Source organism: Plectropomus leopardus, chromosome 2 (assembly GCF_026936395.1).
Source record: "Plectropomus leopardus strain MGB_pleo_1.0 chromosome 2, ASM2693639v1, whole genome shotgun sequence".
Taxonomy (NCBI): domain Eukaryota; kingdom Metazoa; phylum Chordata; class Actinopteri; order Perciformes; family Serranidae; genus Plectropomus; species Plectropomus leopardus.
This window is the reverse complement of record NC_142177.1, coordinates 32,142,433-32,162,062: the sequence shown is the minus strand read 5'-3', so window position 1 is coordinate 32,162,062 and position 19,630 is coordinate 32,142,433. Positions and strand designations below refer to the sequence as shown.

Sequence of the window (19,630 nt, the reverse complement as noted above, 5' to 3'; positions counted from 1 at the left end):
TATCCAGATTAACTGTACAGCCTAATGACGAAATGAATCAGCCTCTTTTTCTGTTATCACTGCCACTATCTTGATTTTAGGGGAGCAAACAGAGAAAATTACATCGGGCACAGCTGTACTGCGTACCGAGGTTCGTCTGCAGGAAGCCAACAGGACATAGGGGCCAAACTATGGAATTAAAACTTCTAAGTCTATCCATTGTGACACCATAGTGCCCAAAAACACTTCATCCCAAGGATTTACACTGTGAAATACATATCTGTAAATCAGTAGATACATTTTTTTTCCAGCACCACAACCCCCTCTAAATGACTCGTTTCTCAGCGGAGATATGCACTTAACTGAGTGCACTTTAATAGCTACACTTGCATTTGAACTTAATTTGATGCCAGAAACAGCACTACTTTAGCTCTTGAAAAGGAAAGTCTATCATGGATATATGAAGGACAAGAAGTGCACCAATTTCATTTTATACCTGCAAGAAACACTATTCCATTCGCAGTCATACTAGAAGCCTAGTGTTGGTGGCTCAAAGTGGTTTATGAAAGGGATATCAGCTTTATACAGCCAGCAAATTTTTACTGAAAGTGTCCTGAAGTCTGGTGGTGTCCAAATCTCACAGTTTCCTCCAGGAGTGATTGGTATGCAGAGGCAAACGACTGACTGCTGTCCTACCAGACTTGGATTATGTGTGAATCAATGCTTGAGGAGCAAGAATCCTGCCTGCATTCAGATGATATACTGTAAGAGCGTAAACCAATCCCTTGAGAGATGACACATACAGTTTGATGAATATTCAATACATGCCCTCTAACTGGAGAGGGGCTGCTGTGGAAAAGTGATGAAGAAAGGGTAACCAAAAAGTGACTCACATTGGAAGTAGGGACATAATAAGTCAACGCGAATGATCTACTTTAGAGAGACGAGGATCTGGTTTCACTTTTAAGTTCACTCTGTGGCTGCAATCTGACATTTTCAAAGTAATTTAATTCATGATACGCTATTTAAGAGATCAGATTAATCTGTTGTTCTTTCATTATGTTTTCTGTTTTCTTTTTCCGTATCTCATTGTTTTGTAAGCATTATTACCCGCCTTCTCACGTGTTTCCATGTGATTTTGTGCAACTATAGCTGTGTTTACATGCACATTTTTTCTCAATCTGATTGAAGATTTCGGGTCAGCTCTACATGGGATGTCCGCTAATACGTTCTGGTGTTTAAGTGGCTTTGGTTCTCCATCTACACTCTAATCAAAGCCACTCGACTCCATTAACAAAAACAGTAATTTAAGCTCTCTAAACACAAGAGCTGCTGGTCTACGGCTGCCTTAATCGGTTTGTTTGTATTACTGTGAGAATTCAAACTAACCGTTTAAAAAGCAGAAGTCGCACAATAACACAAACTAAGTGATGGACGCAGCGGTAGACCAGCAGCTCCTGTGTTTAGTAATGCTCAATTACTGTTTGTGTTTCCCAATGGAGTCTGGTAGCTTTGAGGAGGCAATTTAACGGCTTCAGTTCCCGGTCGGATATTGTTGTCATCAAGGTGATGGTGGAAATATTCCAGAATTTAGCATACTCTTTTTTTAAAGGTCGGCTTTCTTCGATGTAAAGCTAAAATATGCTCATCCCTCCACAGCGATCATTGCTTAGCGTCCTTGTCAGGAACTCCTGTCTGCCTCACCAGACCTGCATCTACTATACGCAATACACTGACTATGGATAAGTACTTCATACAAAACCACTTCAAAAGATCCAAACTATGCCTTTAACAGCTTCTTAATGTAGGAAATCAAACAAGTTGTGCAGGTAACTGGTATATCTACATTTGAAAATTAGTGACTGAATGCATTTTTAACTGTTACAAGGACTAATAGCAGAAACTTAATAAAGACCTTGACACAAAGGCAGAACTACTTCATCATAATGTAGATGTCACATTTCAAACTGAACACAAATTAAATGTAATATTAAGTTGTTTAAATTGTGTAACTGATGGTTTTTGGTCCAAATATCTCTTTCTTTCTTTTTTTTCTCTCTAAAAATCGTCATTTATTGACCAGCAACTCACCAGATCCTGCAATATCCTTTTGAAATGTGTAGCCACTGTTTTCTTATTAACTAAAAGTAAATTTGATTTAAGTTTTGGTATCTATATAGTTCACTCTGGCACAGTTGAGGGAAATTTAATGAATCCTACTGAAAGGCAATGGCTCCAAATGGCTTAAAACCTGATTTCACTACAATAATTCGGAGACATATTTGATTCTGCACACAGTAATTACCCATTTGGCCTATCTGTACTATGCAGCAGTAAAGTATGCTAAAGGTTCAAGCCCCAGGGTGAATGAAGCAGCTCTGAGTCATTACGAGGTGCGATACTGGTGCAGAAAAAGGAGTTACAGGCTGCCGGTTGGAGTTTTTGATTTCAACAGCTGTTGGATGAACTTACGGTTGTCTGCTGACTCATCCCTCATTTGAAATCCTAGAGAGGAATAAGGCTTACAAAATGCGTCACCTATCACTTTTGCTGTCCCCACCACCGCAGGGGGGAACCATCAATGGCTCCTAGGGTGTTACAACTGTTGACATTGAGGCACCTCCACTTTGTCATCATGCATGTCATTTGTCATGAACAAAATGTGATTTATTTTTTAATAGAAAAATATTAGTTCATAGGTATTTATATTAGAATATATCAGTGAAGAAATAGCACCAATTTAACTGGGTTTAAGTGTTTTTGCGATGTATACGTTTGCCTTTAGAGAAAAAATGTTGTTTTTTTTCCAAAATAGATTTCATCGGTACATTTTATGACATTGCAGGCCCTGCCATGACATGGCCGCTGTGATGGCTGACAAAGAGAAAGGAGAGACTGACCTCTTGTGAAATTCTAGCGTAACTGCATCCAAAAGTAAAAGCACTAGTAACGTGTAAAATGCCCCTTTTAAGTCTTCTGTCATCTCCTTATATTATTTCTTATATTATTTTCATCATAATTTATTGCATCTATTCTTATATTTTGTAAAACTTTATTCATGTAGTACTTAAACTGCCGTTTGAGAGCCGCCTGTTTTATCACTTTTATTCCTCTTATTTTCTTTATTCTTGTTGACCTTTGTGTACACATTTTGTTCTTGCCTTTTTCTTTGACTGTTCTAGACCTTTCTCTGTTCTCTGTTTGCTGATTTTTATGTAATTATTCCCTGAGTTCCAGCCTTTGCTTTGTCTGTCAAACTGTTTTTAAAGGTGCTATACAAATAAAGTTATAATTATTATTATCATTAAGTGACAATGACTTTTTAATGTAGTGCTTTTTTTTTGCACAAATCTTGGCTATAATAGATCTTCAAGATAATATTACTACTTTTAAAGAGGAACTTCTCCTACTTTCAAAATTCACACAATTTATTCCTTTATTCCTATGCTCTAAAAGAATTTAAAAAAAGAAACTGACTATCCAGATTCAAAAACTAAAGCGCTAAAACTCAAATTTGTGATGTTATAGGGTATAACGTCTGGAGCTGCTCCATAGACAATGACTGTCACTTCTGAGAAATGTGAAGATAATATCTGCAGCTCAACAAATATTTTTAACCATATTCAATCCCTTGGTTTTTATGTCAGCATGTGTGAATAATAAATACAGCTCATGAGCTATTGAACAAAACATGAATAATATTCCTTATCTTTTGCCTTCATTTGTTTTCACAACCTCAATCACGACTTTTACTGATATTTTCTGGTCTTAACAGTGGCTATCAAGAAAAGGTCCAGAGTTCCCGGAGTTATTATCACTCAGTATGTCGAGCAACTGCCGTTGGGAAAGTCCATACCTGACTTCACCCGGAAGCCAATGGCTACGACCGTTCAAGAAGGTAAATAACAAAACCAGCAAAGTAAAACTTTGATTACCGAACACTATCGATAACTGTATCACTGTTATATGGCTCTATGTATTTTAATTTTACAGGGAAAAAAGGACTTTTCAAAGCTATGGTTAGTGGAGATCCCGCACCAACTGTAACATGGGGGTGTAATAAGGGCGAGGTCGATGACCCCAAAAAGTACATCACCAGATATGAAGCAAGAGCTCAAGAGCACATTCTTGAGGTGAGAAAACCAATATAAATAAATGGAGAAAATCCACTCCCCAGTACTCCACACCTCCTAATCTGCATTCAGAATGTACTGTATTTCAATAAAAAACTCTTAAATGCACTAAAGGTGCAGGTACTAAAGTACTTTGATGTGTTTTTAATCAAAATACTTCATAGTGCTCAATTAATTAAAAAAAGCTCAGAAACTAATATCCAGCACTAAAGATGAACTCTAACAATGATAAAATTCCTTCATCAGATACTCAATGTAAAACCGGACGACGCTGACACCTACAAATGCTTTGCGACCAACGAGTACGGACAGGCTGTCGCCACAGCAACTCTCACCATTCGTCAAGGTAAAAGACAGATCAGCACTATACAATATCAGTGACTCCCCTACCATTATATAGGGGGGTGCCCAGTAATTCAAACCCCCAACCCACCTGACCAACAATTATTTCGATTTTTACTTAAAAATGACTTTATTGATATTAAGAAATAAACTTGGCATTTAAGGTTGAAATAATGTCCGTCTATCATCGTGCACGTATTGTGTTTCTAAATGTTGTAGATTTATTTCCAAAAAAGGTTGTTTACCTTTCCTATAGTTGTTTATTTTTCAAAGACCACACATTATTTTCTTCAGTTGTAACATGAGGCACTTCATTTAAGTTCCTTTAAAGAGGAAACACCATCAACAGAAGGTGGAGGTGACACTGAAAACCAGCGAACCTCAGACAACATTTTTTAACGTAACTAAGACGTAAATTTATTAAAGAACGCCTGCAAATCTCTTGACACCATCCATCAATGCTACACCGTCCTCACCGCCGCTTGAAGACAGCTGAAACACGGATATCTGTTTCTTGTAAGCTTTAAGTATAATATGTTGTGCTTTTGACTAAGATTTCTTGTTTTGCTATTGTTTTCATGTTTTTTCCAGTTGGCGTAAAGAAGAAGGCCCCGGAAGGTACGAAACTGAGATTAAGTTTTCTCTCTCTAACATCAATCGATCCATACTTTTCTTTTTAAGGATCAGATACTCTGTGATTGTGTTCGTCTTCCTCTCCTATTTGGATTTGGATCTCAGCAGCGATAAAACCAATGTGTGTTGAACATGGCGATAAAACACTCAGACCTATAGATGAATCCGGCAACCAAATTTGTGTGCTCCGACATCCAGCGGCGCCGCCATTACTGCGGCGGCAACTGACTGCGGCCTGCTGACAGCGACAGGTGCAGATACAATGTTAAGCCCCCAGTTACTAATGAAGGCACTTTATATGAATGGTGATCTTAATGTTATTCAAATTTACATATTACATAAAATAAACTGATAAAGTGCTGTAATGTAGCGTTGCTGTACTAGCTAACGTTGCCTAGCACAATCAATAAGGACTTACATCAGATCATTACAGACCAGATACATTAGTGAAAATAAAAAAAAATACAAATTCATGACATTTTATAGGTATTTAAGATTATTTCATCAATCACCTGGCATCTGATGGGCAACAAAATGCCAACTTAGAGGATCTGTAGACGGTTTGGTCTCAGACGGGGGCACTCTTTAAAGTAAAGACGTGTGTATTTTGCATCCAGTTTTTTTTAAAGTTGAACTTTGCCAATACTATTGGAGCAGCTGAGAACTGCACAGGTTCTTCCCAAACTCCTAGACATTGTTTTCAAAAGACACATTGCACAGAAAGTAAAGGTAGAAGTAGAAAATTGTACAATTCTCAGTACAGTTTGCATTCAAATGCGTGCAGGAGGGAGATGTCACTGCAGTAATGGAAACTTGTCTTTCACCAGATTCGTGCATACTGTATTCAGAGTCACCGCAATTGCAGAGCAAGACCCTATGGATTTAAATATGTACAAATTCATTTAATCCAATGTGGGTTTTTTTTTAGCATTTTAATGGTTAGAGAGAAGCATGTATAGAGAGTGAAAAAATATGATATTGGAACTATTTGCCATTAAAAAAAAATCATTTCTCATTCTCTTTCAGCAAATGGACAGGATTTCAGAAAAATGCTTAAGAAAACGTGAGTTAGGTGAAAGTAAAATGTTGTGTTTTTTGTTTATTTGTTTTTAACTGCTGTAGATTTCCAAATACATTTTACTCTGTTCCTCTCTTTTCAGTGTTGTTGTCACCAGAAAAAAACAACTCCCACCACAAAAAGAGGGAGAAATTGATCCTAAACTCTGGGAACTGCTCATCAGCGCACCAAAGACGGACTATGAAAGAATCTGTTTTGAGTTTGGTGTTACTGACTTTCGCTGGATGCTGAAGAGACTCAACCAGATGAAAAAGGAAAGAGAAGATGAGCAGGCAAAGGTACTGTACCGTGTGCAGTATGGAACAACTGCACATTAATTCGGGATCATGTATTATAAACCTGCATCTCGGCACAATCATTATTAACCCAACATGCATTTTAAGCTGTTAAAGTTTAAAACATGTGATGTAAATGTTTTTACTGGGATAAAAAAATAGTTTAAAGTCAGTGTAAAGTGATAATTAAAATGTGTTCTGAGTTTGTCACATCACAGAAAGATGTGTAATTAAACACCTGACCAAATTTGAATAACCAAAAAAAATCATGAAAAAATGCACAGTGTTCTCTGATCTGAAACACCGGGGGCGTGCCTGCTCGAGGCGCCGAGGCCACGCCCAACTGCGGGACTATGCCAAGATGCTTCTTGTTTTTATACTGCGACTTTGTCAGGGGCGGGGTTATGCTGAGTATAGCTCCAGTGCATCATCGAGCTATGGTTTTAGGCCCGCCCAAAAAATCTTAAAACAGGGAAATGGTGAAAAAACAGTCAACTATCTTCACAATTCAGTACTATAAGTAAAGTGTCTGTAACATGTTTTCAACAATCAGTTTCCAACATTTATTTGTTTTGAAACAAATCTGTGAATTCACTTTACACTGACTTTAAGTTTAATTGTTTTTGGGCTGATTTAAAGAGTAACTCAACACCAGTCTGTAGACTATTGTTTCACTGCCCTCTGTGGTTGAAAGTTTTAAGTCTGCTTCATCTCTGTGTGGTCAGAAGTGTGCTTCTTTGCGGCTGTAATGACACGCAGAAGTGATGTCAAAGAGTACAGCACAGTACACTTGTACCTCACAGCAGCAAGGTGAGAAGTGACACCGCTGGAGGTCTGAAAAACAGCATTTTCAGGGGGTGTTAAATTACTCTCTAATAGTATTTCTCACGAAAAGAAAAGGAATTTTAATGACTTTTCGCCTCAGGTAAAACTAGCCGAGTGCGTCGTGAAAAGTAAACATCCAGACTCTGCTCAAGGCCTTAACGTTAACGTTTCATGTCTTCGGAAGTGAAATTCAGAGCAACATCTGTACATTTTGTCTCTTTTATCTGTAGGTTGTGGAGCAAGTGGGAAATGTGAAACAGATAGAAGTAAAACCCAATGGGAGAGCTGAATTTGGCTTCGACATGAAACTACACGATCCAAATAGTGCAATTAACCTTTACAAGGTGAGTTATTTAATATGCATTCCAAGACTGCTTCGATGAAAATGAACCCTAAATAATCTGTTTGTCTCGCAAAAGGATGGGACAATGGTTCCGTACGACGACGACGAAAATTCAAAACATAGCCTGAAGAAAACAGGGACAAATTATATCTTCAGCATTAAAGATCCTCAGCCGGAAGACGCTGGATTTTACCAAGTTGACGTTGAAGATGCAAACGTCCTTTCAACTGACTTTAAAGGTAAGGTGAAACCACTGCAACTGTTAAAAAACCACAATAACTGTATTGACAATTCAAGGCACATTTAGGAATGAGACATCAGTGAATTAATCCAGCAGTTCATCCAAACCCACCCTTCCTCCTCCCCAGTGCCCGCTGTGGACTTCATAGCCAAGATTAGGGATGTGAAAGCCTTTGAAAGTGAGGACGCCGTCTTTCAGTGCGTCTTGTCAAAACCCCTGAACAGAATTAACTGGTGCAAACAGGACTCATCACTTGACCATGGGGACAAATATGAGATCACTGTCTCAGAGGACAAACTAATTCACACACTGAAAGTTAAAGACTGTAAAATGGCAGATAATGGAGCATATTATGCCATTGCTGGAATAACTTCCAGCAGTGCTTCTCTCAAAGTGGAAGGTGGGATCTCTTTTTCTCACTTCTCACTCACTCATTCATTCATTTAAATAAGCAATTTCTTGCATGTATAAAAACATGTTTCAACACAAATTAATTGTATATTCTCCCTGCTTGTATGTGTTCACTGAAATTCAGCTGATCCGAACGGTAAAGGCCGCAGGGGCACTCAAAGTGGGGATCAAGATGACCTGATCAAACTAGCGTTGGAACAGCAGGCCAAGCTACAAAAAGAGAAAGACAATTTGGACGCAGCCAGACGAGCACAGGCTGAGAAGGACGCTGCACTGGGGGGTGGAGGAGATGGTTCTGGTGGTAAGACTGATGGAGACAAAGGTGATGGAGACAAAGGTGATGGAGACAAAGGTGATGGAGTCAAAGGTGACGGAGACAAAGGTGATGGAGACAAAGGTGATGGAGACAAAGGTGATGGAGACGGCAAGAATAAGAACCTCCTGATGGATGGAGATGATGGAAATAAAGATGACGATAATGCAGATAAGAAAAAGAAGCGAGTACGCGATGGCCCTTTGGTTCCTGATACGGTTATAGGTAAAATCTTTGCATTGTGTGAAGTGTTAATAATTTGTTATTGCACTGCAGAGATTTTTATAAAATCATACTTTAAATTGTAGTTATAGTGATGTGTTTCTGCTACTGCACACTGTGTGTTGTCAGTTTTGCTATCTGGGTCCAAATTGTCAAGTGTCTCAGACTCTTGACAGTATCTAGAGTATCATAGGAGATAAACGTACAGTTGTAAGGAAGATAAAGGAAGAAATAAATTAAAGTGTGGGCCAATCCGAGTGTAAGATAATTTCGGACAATAAATTAAGAAAATCTTCTTTAGATTGTTCTTTGTGGAGACGGCAAAGGTCGGATCTATGGATTTGGAAAGTGTAACAGTTAAATAAATGTGCTTCAAATTCTAGGTCTGACCATTCTGGCTGAACTTTGGAAATCGGTAGTCTAACGTGACATTTAAATTCTAGGTTATAATCAAAATAGTTTCCGCACTAATGGGTTTTCCAATAACACGTAACTGTAAGAAGAAATCAGTGGCAGAAAATGACCCATTACGGGTCATCACACAAACCATTAACTGTCAAACAACAAATTTGCAATTACAGTAAAATTCAGTAGACAATTAGGTACAGTTTTTAAGGTCTTCGTAAAATGATTATTTATAAACTGTTTAACTGAATTATTATTGTAGTTGTTATTAGTATTTTTATCATTATTATTATTATTATTATTATTATTATTATTATTATTATTATTATGTAACCTCTACTGCAGTGCTGTATGTCGACCACTAGAGAGAGACACACTGTCAACAAGTAAAGCGACAGTGTGACAGCTCCTCAGAGCAGGCATGTTCTGGGCTTCACTGCCCCTGATTTGCTTTTGCTGAGAAATATAAAACTGCATGATCATGTGCTTTCTGCATTATCTCTGCCTTTGTTTGCTCTGTTTACTCTATAGCCTTCTATTTATTTACATGGAGAAATGGTACATTCTTATACAGACTTACATTAACCAGAAGTTACATCCGTCATTCTGATAATTTATGTTTACTTTGCTCTCTCCGTTGCAGATCGTGGTGTTCAGTTCGTCAGTGGGCTGTCAGATACTCTTGCTAATGTTGGTGAACGGGCAGAGCTGTGCTGCAAACTAAGCAATGAGACCTCGAAGGGACGTTGGTATAAAAATGGGAAGCTGGTAAGTCAACTATTTAAGAAGAATTACCAGTATATAAGACTACTGCCAAGCACATCACTGTTTCTTCCTTTTCCTTGGTCAAAAATATTGCAGTGCATTGCATATCTTGATTCAACTAAATGTTTATTTAATGAACATTGAATCTTTTTATCTGACAAGCTAACTGATGGGGATGGGGTGAAAATTATCAAAGACGGAGCCTGTCACAGGTTGATAATTGACTGCTGCACAAAAGACGATGCAGCCGAGTACCGCTTTGAAGCTGAAGGCCGTAAATCAGAAGCAACGCTGAATATTCAAGGTCAGAATAAAAGATCAAATGAGGTCGAACGATAATTTGGCATACAATGGTTTAGGTTTTTGATTAACTTTTTTTTTTTTTCTCTGACACTGAAGATCCACCAAAAATTGACACTGACGCACTGGGGAATTTTTCAAAGCCAGTCATCATAAAAGCAGGGGAAAACGCTGAATGGAAGCTGCCGTTCTCGGGTGGGGAACCGATGACTATACAGTGGTACAAGGACGATGACGAGCTTTTGCCTGCTGCAAATGTCAGGATTGACACGTCAGCTGCAGAGAGCAAACTACGCCTTTTAAAGTGTCAAAGGAAAGACAGTGGAGAGGTCAAAATCAAAATCAAAAATGAATTTGGGACAATTGAGGCAATTTCAAAACTGATCGTACTGGGTGAGTTGACAATAAGCCACGCAGAGTTTGCCATGTGTTACACACTACGGTGTATGTAAGAGATAAATGCTCTCTGCTGTTAGGATGAGCTACTTTCATCTCCTCGACAGACAAACCCACACCGCCACAAGGACCTGCGGACATTATGGAAAGTGCTGTAACATCTGTTGAGTTCAAATGGAAGCCCCCGAAAGACAGTGGTGGATGCCCAATCACACACTATATCGTAGACCGCCAACAAGTGGGGCGCAATAAATGGTCAAATCTGGGTGAAATCCCTGGCGACAACCCAAGTTACAAAGATTCAGATGTGGACCCTGGAAGGAGATACTGCTACCGGATCAGAGCCAAAAACGCAGAAGGCATCAGTGATTACCTGCAGACTGAGGACATACCAGCTGGTGTATTACGTAAGTCAGTCGTTGGAGCCTAATTTAGGCTTTGCGAGCTATTTTTGATGAAAACCTCTGAACTTCTTGTGAAGCAGGGAGAATAACCATAAGATTAAACTAGCAAATAATTATATTTCTTTTCATTTATTTTAAGATCATTTAATATTTCATCCTTTCGTAATCATACTAAAACACTGGTATATGGCCATTAAATGTTCAAAAGAGGAGGATTATTATAGTAGATTGCAATTTATGATAATACCACAGTCTGGTGCACATTAGAGGATTTTCAAGTCCTAATTGATTTTAAAAAAAACATCATTTTTAAAAGACATAATGACAGATTCACCTGCTTTTTAATATTTTAATCCCAATAATGGACACAAAAGATGGTTCAGTCAAAATGCAGGATCACAAAATTGCTATTTATACTACACAGAGTGGTGATTCAAGGGACCTGAGATCTCATCAAAACCTGTGATCAAACACGACTGTGGTGTGGGGCCAGCATAGGAGTTGCCAGAAATAATAAAGTTTAAATCATACACTTTGGGGTTTTAATCACTTCTACCTGGCCTGACAACCAACTTTTTCACAGTTTATCACAGAAATATTTCGCCATTAATAACAGGAAAATATAATGTCATTCACTGACTGGTGAATGTAATAAAATATTGATCTCTGACTTCGAGAAAACACACAGCCTTTTGCAGGCCATTGTGTGTTCATTGAAACTAAAATACTCTCTCTCAGGACATCATGCTTTATTCAGCAAACATTTTTCAGCTCTCTTGCTGCTTTCAGCTATCCATCAAATTTTATTTGGTGAATAAATCACGGTGTGCTGCAGTTGTGCCATATGTTTTAATTTTGGAGGCACTAAAAAGAAACAGAGCAACATAACATAATAATACCGAATAGTAAAAATGTCATATTTCCACCCACAGGTTATCCAGGATCACCAGCAGCACCTAAAGTGGTCAGTGCCTTAAAAGACTGCATCAATCTGGCATGGTGTCCTCCATGTGACACAGGAGGAACCAAAATAGTGGGATACAATTTGGAAAAGAACAAGAAAGGCACCAATTACTGGAGCCTTGTGAACCAAGGAGGGCCCATTACAGGTACACAACTCGCACAACAAGTTGTAGGAATGTGTGTGTCACGCATCCACCAACATCAATAACACACTGCTAGTGGTATGAAAACAATTTCTTCCTTTTTCCACAGATACAAAGTATGCAGTGAAAGATGTTTTTGAGGGAGCAGCATATGAATTCAGGGTGTCTGCTATCAACCTGTCTGGTGCTGGAGATCCTAGTATTCCATGCGACACAGTAATCGCAAGAGATCCAATGAGTAAGCCCGTCATGCTGAATTATTATCTTCCACTGCTCTGAAAATTCATGCTTCATGGTGAACTAACACGCTGTTTAACATAATGCTGTCTGTAGGTCTTTGGTTAATATAAAAGTACGGCAATGAGAACCAATAACCTCACGTTATTGTAATTCCAGAGCCCCCAGGCAAAGTCACAGACCTCAAGTTAACATCCTCAAATTATACCACATTTTCACTGGCTTGGACTAAACCTAAAGAAATTAAAGGGGTAGAGGATGAAGCTCAAGGCTACTACGTGGAGATCAGACCAATAGAAATCCTTGAATGGACGCGTTGTAATGCCATGCCAATTACTCTGACTTCCTACACCGTGCTCGGTTTGAAGGCAATGGCGTCCTACTGGGTGAGAGTGATTGCCACCAATTATGGCGGTGACGGAGAACCTCAAGGCTTTGACAGTTACATCATCGCCATGCCCCCTCCTGGTAAGAACATTTTAAATTCAAATTAAGAACAGTTTTTATACTCTTCTACATTATTTATAAAAATGTCCTGATCAGGTTATATTCAGTACCAGCATGACGTCACTACAAATATCTTGTTTTTTTCCATCACAAATCTGCACAGCCTCCTTTGCCTAAAAATAGCCCTACAGCTGTCAAAATTACTGCATTGCTCTAAACCAAGAAAATACAGCCAGCAGAACAGCTGTTCTGTTTTTCTTATATGATGATTTTACGGTGTCTCACGACATTTTGTGTCACATCCATGGATACTGGAGTTGAAGTGTGGAATTGTTAAGACAGAAAAGTGTCGTAGCACAATTTTGGACAGCCCGGCGTGAACAAAATACTAAAGTTCAAAATCAAGCTTTAAACAAACCATAGCAATTGTCAGGCATGGAACAAAATCAAAACTCCTCTGTAACAGAGATGAAGCGCTGTTTTACACTTTCTCTGATAGCGGCCGTCTGTGTGGATATGTGATATGATTCTGTGTATTTGTTTATCTCGCTGTGCCACCTTATGATTCAATCATTTGTAACATTCGGGGATAGAAACAGGCTCCAGTAACAGATTGCAGTGCTGTATTTGTTTTTTTGTTGTTTTTTTTTTACAGCTGGTGTTCCCAGCACAGTGGAACAACAGTTTACAGTAAACAAAGGATCCGAAATGGACCTGAATTTATGCAGATGGTGATCAATTTTTAAAAATGTTTTTATTCCATATAACTCTGAGACATTTCTAATTATGTCTACAGGAACAGAAAACACGGCAGATATTTTCACAAAGGTTTTGATTTCTCATTTCATCTAATCAATAGAGCTAAAATGATTAGTAGATACACTGGTTCGTGGATCGAAAGAAAAATGATCATTTTGATAATGGATAAATGTTTCAATCATTTTAAAGTAAAAATGTCAAACATTTGGTGCTTGCAGCTTCTTATATGTGAGAATCTGCTGCTTTTCTTGGTCATTTATATAAGTAAATGAAGCATTTTTGGAGTTTTGGGCTGTTGATTGGACAAAAGAAGTGAACTGGAAATTCTTTAAGATTCTGGAAAATTGTAATAAGCATCTTTTACAATTTGTTTTCCATTTTATAGACTAAAAGATTAATTGATTAATCATAAATAATGAAAATAATCAATATCCATACTACATAATATACTAGACAGTGTTGTAAAACAAAAAAATAATAATTTCAAGGAGAATAAAAAATTACCAGGTAACTTGCTGAATTGTATAAATACAAGAATCTAAACATTTTTGTGATATATTTTACCCTCACAGTTAAGCCAAAGTTTAAAGATCGCAACATGAAGACCTTTGTGGTGGTGAAATCTGGAAACACAGTCCGTCTGAACATCAACTTTGAGGTACTGGGCCAGGAGCTTTCCTCCTAATCGGTTCATCTGAAAATGTTTTTTATTTAATTCACAAACTAATGTGACATCTTTGTTATTGCTCACAGGCGTCGCCCATGCCAGAGATCATTTGGCTAAAAGATGCTACTCCACTGGCCAAACATGTAACTATTACCAACTCTGATAAAGGCTCTCAGCTGTTGATCCCGACATCTGAGCGGTCTGACAGCGGCATCTACACCATTACTGTCAAGAACATTGTCGGCCAGGACAGCTTCAATGTTGAAATCAGAGTTACAGGTGAATCCAAGTGTGAATCGCCATGAACTGAGAGACGGACCCGGATACTGTCAATGGAGAGTGCTGTTTGTGACATAGAAAGATACACTTTCAGATCTCCGTATCTCTGTGCCTCTATATCTGGTTGTAGATGATCCCAGGCCTCCGGGTCCAGTGGAGCTGGATCAGAACACCCCGGGAACAGTGACTCTGTCCTGGACGCCCTCTCCAGATGAGAAGAGGGACGACAGACTACACTACATGGTATCCAAGCGGGACTCCTTCAAACGCACTTGGAGGACAGTGGCAGACAACCTCTTCAACAACAAGTTCACAGTTGTGAATATTTTGCCTGGACGTGAATATAACTTCAGGGTGTTTGCTAAAAATGACATGGGCCCTTCAGCACCTTCTGAATCGCCTGTTTTTGGAACCACAAAGGAAAAAGGTTTGTGCCTCCACTTCAATCACAACTCAAAACTATTGTCAACTATAAAAACTACGCTATAAACTATTACATTTTCCTGTACACTTCACTCAGTTGTGGTAAGTGCTGAAGTACAGATTTATTTTCATGCAAAAGCTGCCTCAGTATTCTACATCTATTCTCAGATTTAAAACCACCTCTCACTAAACCAGATGTCAGGACTCCTCGTTTAAATACTGTAAGACCCCCACCCTATAAACGGAGGGATTTTCAGAGGATTTTAAAACTTGAATGTCTCCTCCGACTCTGTTCGAATACAAACTTTTAACTTCTTTGTGAATTTAACCACCATTTAGAACAGAATTGCTGTGCTTCTGGGCTCTCTTCCAGGAGTAATAAGGTCTCATTCAGAGCTACACCGACATTTTCAATGTTACTAAAATTATACCCTAAAACAAAATCGTGCTCACCACTTAAGGTATGTTGTGCAGTTCGCTCTGTATATCTTGACAAGGTTGGTCCAACTGTTAAAAGGTTACAACGGCAACAGTATTTCACTAAGTTGGCTGACGGACAAAAGAATCAAAAAAAGAAATAGTCTAAATTGAAGCAGCAGAGGCAGAGATATTCTGGGTGCAAATTTCAGTCTCTACAATGAGCCATGTTGTATCCTGCATTTCCCTGCAGAGACACAGACAATATTAAACAGCAGTTTTCACAAACTGAGCAATTTCAGTAAACTAGGGGTCAACAGATTATGGGTGTGGCCGATTATCAGGGACGATATTTGGCAGAACATTATCTGTATCTGCGTTTTATTTTAACCAACACTGATAAGATTTATTAATGGCGTGTGTGTATTACATTCAACCAACACCAGAGAAAGCAGTCTACAATACATGCAAACCAAGTGAGGAACTTTTACTTTGTAAAACCCATGGGAGCTATTTTTATTTGTTCATTTTTTTGTTCAAATTTTCACAGAACTTTATAAAAAAATAGTAATATGACCATAAAAAGTCATATGACTTCATTAAAAAGTTGCAGGGAATTTGCTGTATATGATGCTGAAAGTTTCAGTTTTGATTAAATATTTGCTAAAAGCATTTAAACAAAGTTTTGTGTTGGAGTTTGTTATAATCTAAATTCTAAATTTGGACATAAATATTTTTATTTTTATTGTAAATGCATATCAGTTTCAAATATTGGTGTCATTAAGTACCAGTAATTTTAATCTGTATCAGCCCTTAGAAACAAATATCAGTCAACCCCAAAAATAAACTGTGCGTCCGACTTAACTTAAGTAAGATATATTTAAAACTGTTTTTGGAATCCTTAAACAAACACCATTTCCCAAAAACCGGGTGAAATGTCATCCCTGATGATTGACTAAACTTTGGGACGCAGGCAAAGAGACAGAACAGGGAGGATTGAACTGACGCTTTTTAGGCGATAGAGACTAATAAGTTGGAAAGCTGACATGGGGAGTAACCATAAATCAATCTAGATCAATATGTCAATTCAGTGATCAACAGTCTAAAATGATCAGTTACACAGAGAAAACACTGATACATATTGCCATCTTTAAGACACGCCTAATTTGGAAATTCCCACGGCACTTCTGTGTCTCCATTTCCCTCCTAAACATTCAGAGCTAGCAGTGCAGCACCAGGCAGACAACGGCGAGCAAGAAAACACGATGAAACGTGTGTTAACACCCTGAAGCACAGACGGATATGATTGATAAAGGAGAAAAAGCTGACGCACAGTACTCGCGCTTTTACTTTAGTGACCTGTGGTGGTTTGAGTGCCATTACATAAATTATTTATTACACTTTTCATAAATCAAAAATGGTTCAAATTATTATAGCAGGCGTTGTGATAGATATTCATTTCTCTTGATAATCCCCCTCAAAGGGACCAAAAAGAAACACTAAAGAAGAGAGCGGCTGGCCTGGACGTGATGTCAGGACTTTGACTCTCAACAGAATAATACATTTTCTAAAATAACATCGGAAAATCTTACAAGGCCACTCGTGCAAACTCAACTCTCACGATGCTGTAAAACGCTAAACTTTACGCATGTATGTGTTTCAGGAAAGTTCAAGGTAAACATGCCAGAGGCAAAATCCCTCAACTTCCAGTCACCTCCATCGTTCATCGTTCCCCTCAAGATGCGCACAGCGCCGCAGGGTTACGAGTGCAACATGAGCTGCGCAGTTAAAGGCGATCCAGCTCCACGTGTGACATGGTACCGCAACAATATCAGCCTGAACACAAACACCAACTACCACATCACCAACGTATGTGGAGTCTGCTCCTTGCTCATCCTGAGAGTCGGACCCAGAGACAACGGCGAGTACAAAGTCGTCTCCGAGAACAAACTGGGGACAGCCGAGTCGTCTATGACGCTGAATGTCAGAGGTATTAACACTTATACACACAAGTGAGGGATAGTACATTTTCACATGAAGAAGCTGAGTGCACAGTATCAAAGTAAAACTGAGTGTAACAAAATGTTCCTTTACAGAGTGAAGAAGCGCTGCAGACCGAAGCTGAACCGACTAATGTGTTTCAAAACAAATTACACTAAATTTAGTGACAATTCATATTCATTTGAGGTTATTCCATATCCTGCTAGAGTGATGTACTTTATTTTAGAAATCTCCAAAAAACATGCGCAGTAATATTACATTCTGTACTATTAAACTTTGAAGATATTTCACCACTGTTTCTGTTTACTGAAGATGTTTTCTGTTTTTTTAGTTTTTTTTCTGCTATCCAATGATTTTCAACAGTAAACTCTATACATAGAGGAAAGCCTGTCGAATTAAGTGACCACTGGTAGCACTACGGGATTATTTTTTATCAGCTGTTTTGTTTGTATCATGCATCCACACATGCATGTAACACACAAACACTGTGTTACACTAGATTAAGAGCAGGGCTGCATATTTCTGTAAAGTCTGATTTAATCAAAGAGGCTGCACTGCTGCCTGACTGATGTCTGTATGTTTTGTTCTCCACTATCTATGTTAAAATCACACTTAAGCTGCGTCACATTTCACCATTAAAAAAAGGCAGACTTGAGCTTTGAAGGGTGAATACTGACAGCAAACACGCTGCATTAAAGGAAAGTACTGTGAAATGATCTGACTCGCCGTCTGCACTACAGTCAGACCCAGTGCACATGAACACGATACACCTGACGACAGTTTCACGCTTTTCCATCAGCTGAACTGGTTTGAAAGCAACTGCTAAAAAATTGTGGGAAGTCTTGCTCAATGAAGAAGAAGTGGCACGAGAAGTGAGGGGTAAGTTAACGAACAAACCCAAATGTTTAACACGAGTACAATTTTGAGGTACTTGCTAAGTGGGAAGGGAGGTCACACCAAGTACTTGCAACTTGCTGATGTACTTTTATTCTGATAAATTTGTGTTTTTTATACTGTACATATTTCCTGTACGTTCTGATCAGATAAGAGACTACTGAGAAATAACTATGATCGATGATTATAAATTTGCTAAATTAACAAAGTTTAAGGCAACCTAAGACTTTGCACCATACTGTTCATTTCATGCATAAACCTATAAGCTCATCAAATATAACTATCTGTGAGTTCAAAAATACGGACCTATAATCCTGAGAAAATAATCAGACAATATGAAGTTGTCAGGTGATGCTTTTTCTGGGGGGTATGGCTTTAGATTCTTTGTTTTTCTCTTATTTTTCTATAAGTACTGACTGCTAACTAACTGGCGGACAGTACATCTATTTTTATTTGTTGATTTATTTTTGAGAAAGGGGCTGGTAAAAATAAGATTTTCTTCTCCCTACCAATTTTCAATCATGGAATATAATGTAGAAAATAACGTATAAACTGTCTGTTTCCATGAGTGGAATAAAAGTGAAATATGATGCATTAACTCAACTAAACAGCACATCCGCACATACTATACTGCATTTTGTATTCTCTATTTTAAATTTGTATTTGTTTTTTTTTTTGCATTTCATGTAAAGCATCTTTGAGTACCTAGAAAAGCACTATGTAAGTACTTTCTGTTATTATTGCTTTTCTTCTTATTATTATAATTATTCTTATTATTATAGTTAAACTTGGCCACAACAGGAACAGCTAGATATGGTAATATTGACTTTACATTTGGACAGTCAGAAATAATTTATTTAACTTTGTTGCTAATATTAACCCTCATGCACTGTTTCAATTTTCTGACTAATTACACATTTGGTACAAAAAAATGAACCCTGTTAAAAAGTGCCATAAAAATACTACATATAAATATTTGAACTTGCACTGCATTACATTTGTCAACCAACATCAGTCCTGATAATAACTACCAAATACTTATTCATTTTCAAGATTTTAACCCCTTAAATACCAAATGTTTACATGATGCCACTGTTTTTTTTAATTAAAAAATACTAAAAAATGGCTATTTTCCATATACTTAATAATATTTTTTGTTGTTGATGATTATCACAGTCTCAGATAGGTCACTGATTAGTGACAATACAGATTTTTTGCATTAATATTTTTTTTGTTATGTCAGTTTTAAGAAAAGACTTCACTCTTAACATGTCTGGAACTCAAAATTGTACCCTGTCAAAAAAGTGCAATAAAATACTACACATCAATATTTTT

General features: G+C 37.9%; 1 protein-coding gene and 1 long non-coding RNA gene across 2 annotated transcripts in view; one reads left to right on the top strand and one right to left on the bottom strand.

Annotated features, from left to right (window-relative positions):
- Nucleotides 1-19,630, bottom strand: part of LOC148190249 (uncharacterized) — a 32,338-nt gene that overhangs the window by 11,523 nt on the left and 1,185 nt on the right. The window lies entirely within an intron of this gene.
- On the top strand, nt 3,751-17,691 carry LOC121948655 (immunoglobulin-like and fibronectin type III domain-containing protein 1; the record flags this gene model as incomplete). The annotated part of the gene is made up of 23 exons (XM_088071928.1): nt 3,751-3,877; nt 3,973-4,112; nt 4,359-4,458; nt 5,046-5,072; nt 6,114-6,150; nt 6,248-6,443; nt 7,496-7,609; nt 7,685-7,847; nt 7,977-8,249; nt 8,385-8,540; nt 8,613-8,798; nt 9,844-9,968; nt 10,128-10,269; nt 10,365-10,658; nt 10,769-11,068; nt 11,998-12,174; nt 12,281-12,409; nt 12,568-12,876; nt 14,187-14,272; nt 14,368-14,560; nt 14,691-14,987; nt 17,064-17,390; nt 17,497-17,691. Coding segments are annotated over 23 exons (3,903 nt in total), but the record flags the coding sequence as incomplete, so codon positions are not given.